Source organism: Haematobia irritans, chromosome 1 (assembly GCF_050003625.1).
Source record: "Haematobia irritans isolate KBUSLIRL chromosome 1, ASM5000362v1, whole genome shotgun sequence".
NCBI lineage: Eukaryota > Metazoa > Arthropoda > Insecta > Diptera > Muscidae > Haematobia > Haematobia irritans.
The window spans coordinates 111920036-111929012 of NC_134397.1; the positions used below are offsets into that span (position 1 = coordinate 111920036).

Genomic DNA, 8977 nt, shown 5'->3' on the forward strand with positions numbered 1-8977 from the left:
AAATTACAAAACAAAAATGGTTCTAAGTACTTTATTATCTTAAAACATGAATATGCAACGTATATAACTTAGAATATAAATTTGTATTACCGCCACGGTTGCCACAGTTGGTAGTATTCTACCCAAATTAGTAATCTTTTTTGTTAAATCTCTATAAAAATAAAATTTTGGAAAAAGTTTCTATAAACAAATTTTTGTGAGAATTTCTTCTATAGAAATAAAATTTTGACAATAAATTCTATAAAAATAAAATTTTGAGAAAAAATTCTACAGAAATAAAATTTTGAGAAAATTTTTTATAGAAATAATATTTTGAAAAAAATTTCTATAGAAATACAATTTTGACAAAATTTTCTATAGAAATAAAATGTTGACAAAATTTTCTACAGGAATAAAGTTTACCACACATTGTTAAAGATCAAGCCTTGCCGGCTTCTAATTTCCTCCTCTAGAGCCACCAAAATGTAAAAATTATTACAAATTGTGTTGAGTGAAAATGTCCTACATTGTTGCCCTACGTCCCTACAAGGCGCTAAATATTAGAAAAACCCTACATATAGGGAATTTCCCCTACTTCTAGCAACACTAACTGTGTTGATATTGCAACTACGGGGTTAGTATGCCACTAATATTGAGCCCATTATTAAAAAAGAGAAAATCGCCCAATTAGTGTGGGTAATAAATACAAATTTGTAAAAATCGAGCAACTTCTTATGTAAGAGCTACAAGTACGTATAAGTACGATCGGCTAAATTTGAACCAATTTGCATAATATTTTGCGGGTTTGATTAATACCACAAAAGGTTACCTTGTGCAAGATTTGAGTAAGATCAGTTAAGAAATGAGGCCTGTATGGTCAAACATAAGGTTATTAGGGGCGAATTTTTCAAAATTGGGTGATACATATATGGGAGCTATATCTACATCTGAACCGATTTCGATGAAATTTTGCACATATAGTTAGTATTATAAAGGACTGGATCTAGCCAACTTTTAGTAAGATCGGTTAATAAATAAGGGTTCTATAGCCAAATTTGGGAAAATCGGGCTATACATATATATGGGAGCTCTATCTAAATCTGAACCGATTTCGATGATTTTTTGCACATATAGTTAGTGCTATAGAAGACTATATTTAGCCAAATTTGGGTAAGATCGGTTGATAAATAAGGGTTTTAGGGCCAAATTTAGAAAAATCGGGCGGTACATATAGCATAGCTAAATCTGAACCGATTTCAATGATTTTTTGCACATATAGTTAGTGCTATAGAAGATTATATTAAGCCCACTTTGAGTAAGATCGGTTGATAAATAAAGGTTTTGTGGCCAAATTTGTGAAAATCGGGCGATACATATATATGAGAACTATATCTAAATCTGAACCGATTTGGATGAAATTTTGCAGACTTGAAGGGCGATGGAAAAGATTACCTTTTGCCAAATTTGGTGACGATCCGTTTGAAAAAACGCGCAACGTGACCCTATTTGTCGAAATCGGGCGATACATATATATGGGAGCTATATCTAAATTTTATCCGATTTCTTCCAAATTCAATAGCGTTCGTCTTTGTGTCCAAAAAACTCCCTGTACCAAATTTCATCAAAATCGGTTAATAATTGCGACCGGAATCCTGTGAACAACAAATACATGGGCAGACGGACGGACGGACACCAAGCGCTATATCGACTCAGGAGGTGATTCTGAGTCAATCGGTATATATTTTATGGGGTCTAAAATCAATATTTCTGGTAGGCACATTTTTTTGCCGATCAAACTTGTTATACCCTGACCACTATGTGGTTTAGGGTATAATTATAAAAATTTTTTATTTGGCAAAATATGACATTTTTTAATTCACATCCAAAACACTGAATTCGAATCACAGCTGATGCAAATTCAGTGCAACGACAGTTGAAATTTTAGACATCACTTGACGCACCAAATTAAGGGTGCAGCACTACAGCAAGTTGGATGAAAATTCAGATCTATTGTATTCTCTCAAGAAGTAAAATAATGCTTGCCAATGCCAATATAAACCAAATGCGTGACTGTTGTGGTTTTTAACGACCATGTAAGTCGAAAGTTTAAGTCAACTGTTTGCAATATTGAATTCGACTTTTGATTTCAACTAAAATTGACTTTAAAGTTCGACCTTTTCAAAAAGTATATTTTTCAAATTTGAAAAAAAATTTAAAATTCGGTGTTTTGATTCCTATGTCATCCGCTAAATCTTATCACTATATGTACAACACTAAATTACTTTTTAAGGCATTTTCTTTACAAATTGGAAATTTGGGCCGTTAGTATGAATTTTGGTCCGATTTTGGAAAAAATTTGGTCCAAGATAAAATTTCGTTGTGGCAACGCTGGTGTATTTATTCAACAACACGTGATGGAGAAATCAGTCTGTGAAAGTAACTCGTAACTAACGGTTCGGGTTTTTCGCGTAAATTGAAAAACTTGATTGGCCACATTCTGTCTGCTGCGTTTGGAATGTGTGCATAAATATTTTGAACACAATAACAACACACAAAAAATTGTTTTTTATTTCAATCACGAAATTCGCGGATTCAATCATTTTTTTAATTGAAATGTCTTCAATCACGAAAATGATAGTATCAACCACCCATTTTGATTGAAAACCAACATGATTTTCAATTACAAATTTAATTGACTTTTATCACGGAATCAATTAATTGTGTGATTGAATCAATTAAAACAGTAATTGGTTTTTGACATAAAATTTAATCAATGTTTTAATTGAATCAATTAAAATTTTAATTAATTTCGCGGAAAAAATCGATCAACTATTTGATTGATTCAATTAAAGAATTAATTGAAATTGGCAATAAATTTCAATAAAAAAAATATATATTGCGCCCCCAAAAACTTATTTTGTTTTATTTGAAATAAGAGAAAATATACGTTTCTTATAAAACATATTCAATATTTCATGTTTGCGAATTATGCAATAGACTAAAGAATTTGGTTCTTGTCATTTGTGTGTGTGTGTGTGTGTGTTTTTTTTCTAACATAAACTACACATACAATTACTATAAATAACAACTAAAGGGTGGAAAAATAAACTGTATAAATCAATATCTTCCTTATCATAATAACCATGTCAGCATGCTCCTTATAATATGTAGATGTGCCTAGATTTCCAAAAAGTCAGCAACCAGTAAGCTAAATTAGTTTTTCTGAAAGTAAATAGAACAATTAAAACTTATTTTTGTTTAATTAAAAGTTAATTTTGTTAAACATTACCTGAACTCTTAGTTCCTTAGTTATAATCTTCATTTGCCTTGACAGTCTTTTGGCATAGAAGGGGCTCGGTTTAATTTAATTTTAGTGGCAATTCCTTTCCAAAATTTCCACACATTGAAATCGTCTATTAAAATCTGAACCAATCAAAGACAAAAATAACAGCAAAGCATTGTACTATTAGACATTATTCCATATTGATGATAATTTGCAAATTCTGGAAATAAAAAAATATAAATGGAAAATACATATTTTTATTATTTTCGGAAGTTTTACTATTTTTAAATCCAAAAGAAAAAAATGTTTTACCATTGCATAGAGATTTTATTGCTGCTCATAAGTTATGTATCAGATATGCTGCTCTCTACTTGGGTTCAAGACATGTAAAACTAAATTGCAATTTAATGCCAACGCTACTTCGCAACTTGAAGTTGAATCTTCCAACGAACCATACCGCTCTTGGTTTTAAGAGAACTAGGATTAACAAAATTTACAATTTTAAAAGTTTAATACGAAAACCCACCTTTTGATTACAAAAATATTCTTATACTAAATGATTTTTTATTAAAATGGTGGATTGCCCAATTTGACTAAATAAAACTGATCACCAAAGAAAATGAATAAGAAAATATATTATTTTAGTCCGTTTACTAAAACAAGCTTCAATGGAAAACGGCATTTCACAATTGCTTGCCTTCAATAAATGTAGATTGTTTTCCATGTTTACAATACCGCAAAACATAACGCAGGTAATTCCAAATGCATTCCTTTGGCCATTTGTTGTTGCACACTTTATTTTTTTTTTTACCCCCTTATTTGACTTGTTATTGTATTCAAAATATTTATGCACACATTTCGAACGCAGCAGACAGAATGTCGCCAATCATGTTTTTCATTTTACAAAAGACAAAAATCCAACCGTTCGTTACGAGTTACTTCCACAGACTGATCTCTCCATCACGTGTTGTTGAAAAAATACACATTCTCTTGTTCTTTTTTGCTCTTTCTCTCCATCGCTCAAAACTATTTGTGCACACTTTACAAAAAATAAACTTTAGATATATGAAACATATCACGTTTGCTTTCAAATTTTAATAATTTAAAATATAGAAAAGATAAAATAGTTTTTAACTGAATTTTCTAAGACTTAAAAAAGCGTATTTAAATTTTCCTCGACAAATTTGGTGACCCCGACGTAGCAATGCCGAACGAATCTGGAGATGGGTCTTCCGCGACTCAACTACCATCCCATGCCGTTAAGATACCAAGATTCTGGAGAGAACACCCATTACTTTGGTTTGCCCAGGTCGAAGCTCAATTTGCCCTATATCAAATTGAAGCTGAACGGACAAAATACCACATACTCATCGCAGAGTTGGACACCGAACTGCTAACCCACGTAAGCGATATAGTTTTGAATCCGCCTAATGATGTATATTCCCAGATAAAAAATCGGCTGATCGAACATTTTTCTGTGTCTGAGGAAAATCGCATAAAACGACTTCTTAACAATATGGAGATTGGTCAGAAAAAAACAAGTATATTGTTGCGCGAGATGAGGAGTCTATCTAATGGTGGTGTCACCGAAGATTTTTTTAGAACCATGTGGATGCAAAGATTACCTTCTCATTCACAAGCGATTTTATTAACTTCTACCGAACCATTAGACAATCTTGCAAAGATGGCTGATAAAATAGCCGATATGTCCACTTCCGGAAGCGTATCAGAAGTCATACAAGGTAACGCATTTGATTTTACATCAATGTGCAAACAAATCGAGACACAGAAAAGACTTTCTTGGAAATCTTCAAGGAGACGATCCAGAAGCAAGAAAAGAGATAGTTCTCAGCACGAAGTATGTTATTATCATCGACGTTTTGGGAACCACGCCAAGAAATGCCGAAAACCTTGCTCATTCAAGCCTTCACACTCGGAAAACAATTAAACCGTTCACTGGAGGCGACCAGTGACCGGATTTCACCAACTAATCGCCTGTTTATATACGATAAGACAATAAAAATCCATTTTTTAATCGACACATGGCAGATATTTCTGTTATTCCCGGTAATGGAAACTGTCAACCACAAAAATATTCACTCTTCGCTGCAAATGGAACACCAATCAAGACTTACGGAAGCGTCGTTATATCCCCAAGTCTAGGACTCCGCCGCGCCTTCCAGTGGAATTTCATTCGTGCAGACGTATCGCACCCCATTATCGGTGCAGATTTTTTAAAACATTACGGTCTATTAGTTGATGTAAAAAAAAACATATTCATCGACCCCGAAACTAAACTGCATACTAAAGGCGAAGTGAAAGAAATTTCGAACTACTTTGAAATAAAAACTGTGTTAAATAACTCCAAATATCACGAATTGCTGGCTAGATTCCCCGACATCACAAATGCATCCAGAAAATTGTGAAACATAACGTCCAACACGTCATAATGACAACAGGCTCTCCAGTATCAACAAAACCCCGACGCCTTCACCAGATAAATTAACCATAGCAAAGCGAGAATTCCAGTTCATGGTTGATCAAGGACTGTGTAAACCATCAAAAAGCTGTTGGGCAAGTCCTTTACATATGGTTCCTAAAAACCGGTGAGTGGAAACCATGCGGAGACTATCGACTTCTCAACGTGCAAACGGTTAAGGATAAATACCCACTACCTCATATTCATGATTTTTCTCATGGCCTTAAAGGGAAGTCAATATTCTCAACAATTGATTTGGTACGAGCCTACAACCAAATACTTGTTTCGCCTGAAGACGTTCCGAAGACCGCGATTACGACCCCATTTGGACTCTTCGAGTTCAACTTCATGACATTCGGATTATGTAATGCCGGACAAACTTTTCAACGCTTCATGCATGAAGTATTAAACGGTCTAGAATTTTGTTTCCAATATTTAGACGACATATTGATTGCCTCCGCAAATGAACAAGAACATTTAATTCACTTAGAAAAGTTGTTCACCAGACTACAACAATATGGTGTAATTGTAAACGTCGCTAAATGCAATTTCGGTAAAAGTTCTGTAACATTCCTAGGACACCTTGTGGAGGAGGCAGGTATCAGACCACTTCCCAAAAAAGTCTCTGCCATTGTAAACTACCCTCTACCAACAGCAGTTAAAGAGCTTCGACGCTTCGTAGCAATGACAAACTTCTATAGAAGATTTATTCCAGGAGCAGCTGCCACCCAACTACCACTCACTAGCTTCCAAAAAGGAAACAAGAAAAACGACAAAACCAAGATCGTCTGGACCGATGAGTCGAAAGCTGCCTTTGAGAAATGCAAGTCCGACATTACAAATGCGACAATTTTGTCGCATCCTAGTGAAAACTTGCCAATATGCGTGATGGTAGATGCATCTGATGTCGCCCTAGGCGGTGTTTTACAACAAAGAACAACAGAAGGTTGGAGACCTCTTAGCTTTTATTCAAAAAAACTTTCCGACACACAGAAGCAGTACAGCACGTATGATCGCGAACTCCTTGCAGCTTATTCTGTCGTAAAACACTACCGCCATATGCTCGAAGGACGTCAGTTTATTTACGGATCACAAGCCCTTAACATTTGCATTCAGACAAAATCTAGACAAAGCAACTCCTCGCCAATTTCGCCATTTGGACTATCTTGCTCAATTTTCTGCAGATATCAGACACATTAGTGGCTCCGAAAACATTGTAGCTGATGCTTTGTCACGAATATCAACAATTTCAATACCAACTTCGATCGACTACAATCAAATTTCCGATTCGCAAAAATCGGACACGGAATTAAAAGGTTTACTCGAAAACCACAATTCTCATTCCTTAATATTAAGGATTGTTCAAATTTCCCCCGATAACCCTCCACTTCATTGTGACATTTCTACAGAAATTGCACGACCTTACATACCAAAAAATCTAAGGAAACTTGTTTTTGAAAAATATCACAACTTGTCTCTCAGTGGAGCCAGCGCTACTACGAAGTTCATACAAAAAAGATTTGTGTGGCCAAATCTAAAGAAGGATATAAAGGTATGGACCCAAAATTGTATCATGTGCCAGAAATCTAAAGTCCATCGGTATACACAGAGCAAAATCGGGATATATCCCCCAACAACCGAACGTTTCAATCACGTTCATATCGATATAGTTGGCCCACTGCCGTTATGAAAAAGTTATAGCTAGTTGCTCACTTGTATCGACCGTTTTACACGTTGGCCCGAAGCCATTCCAATTCAAAATATTACAGCGTCAACGTTAGCCGAAGCTTTTTATAGTGGGCGGATATCAAGATTTGGAGTTCCAGCAAAAATATCCACAGATCAAGGTCGTCAATTCGCGTCGCAACTCTTCAGGGAATTAGTTAACATTCTTGGAGCAACCCGTATCAGAACTTCACCATATCACCCAAGTTCTAATGGAATGGTGGAACGATGGCATAGGTCACTCAAATCAGCTTTGATGTGCCACAATACCAAAAATTGGCTAGACGTTCTGCCGACAGTACTTCTCGGCTTACGATCAAGCAGAAGATATCAATTCATCACCATTCGAGCTCACATACGGAACAACTATTAAATTGCCTGGAGATATGTTAACAGAAACGCAAAATCAAGCACCTACAGAAGACTTCGTCACAGCTCAAAAAAAAAAAAGAATGAACGATCTCAAACCTGTAACTCCAGTTCACAAACAAGATCGAACTGTCTTCATTTCAAGTCATCTCGAAAACTGTACACACGTATTCGTGCGAAACGATGGAGTAAAGAAATCATTGGAAACACCATACAGTGGACCATTTCGAGTTATTCGCCGTTCCGACAAATTATTTACCTTAGACATCAATGGAAAAGAGAAAGTCATTTCAATCGATCGCATTAAACCCGCATTTATATTTAACACTGATATTTCTGAAGACCCAGCAATTGTCCCCGTACCGAATGTACAATCCACACCACCAGAGCCAACCTTTGGAAGAAGTACACGAAACCGAAGGCCACCTGTGCGATTCAAATAGCGGGTTTATAAAAAAAACCTCTGGGGGGAGTATGTGTGGCAGCACACTTTACAAAAAATAAACTTTAGATATATGAAACTTATCACGGTTGCTTTCAAATTTTAATAATTTAAAATATAGAAAAGATAAAATAGTTTTTAACTGAATTTTCTAAGACTTAAAAAAGCGTATTTAAATTTTCCTCGACATATTCAATCACAAAGGTGACTGAATCAATCACATGTTTAATTGATAACGGAAAATTTTTCAATCACGTTTGTGATTCAAAATTATTTCCGTATTGATTAAAAAATTGATTGAATCAATTAATATTTTAATTGGAAACATAATAAATATCAATACTTTTTTTAAGTGGATTTTATTCGGATTTGATTAAATAATTAATTCAATCATTAATCCATTTCCAAATTCAATTAAGTGTGATAATTTTTTGTGTGAAGTCATACAAAAGGGTTGAAATAAATAAAGTGTGCAACAACAAATTGCCATGCGGTAAAGGACTGAAAAAATATATGACAGAATGCATTTGGAATTACCTGCGTTTGTGTTTTGCGGTATTGTAAAAATGGAACCCAATCCACATTTATTTAAGGTAAGGAAGTGTCAAATGTGAATACAGTTTTCCACTGAAAATCGCAATAAATGTGTATAATAAAAATATGTATTTTCCATTTATATTTTTTATTTCCAGAATTTGCA

The 8977-nt window shown here is 34.6% G+C and overlaps 1 protein-coding gene across 1 annotated transcript; it reads left to right on the forward strand.

Moving 5' to 3' along the window:
- The first annotated feature begins 4466 nt into the window (after window positions 1-4466).
- Window positions 4467-5210, forward strand: LOC142231023 (uncharacterized). The gene has a single exon (XM_075301643.1). It carries the CDS (start codon window positions 4467-4469, stop codon window positions 5208-5210), a length of 744 nt encoding a protein of 247 aa, XP_075157758.1.
- Window positions 5211-8977: the final 3767 nt, after the last annotated feature.

Excerpts from the sequence above, each read along its gene's own strand:
- LOC142231023 (XM_075301643.1), top strand. The coding sequence starts at position 4,467 with ATGCCGAACGAATCTGGAGATGGGTCTTCCGCGACTCAACTACCATCC.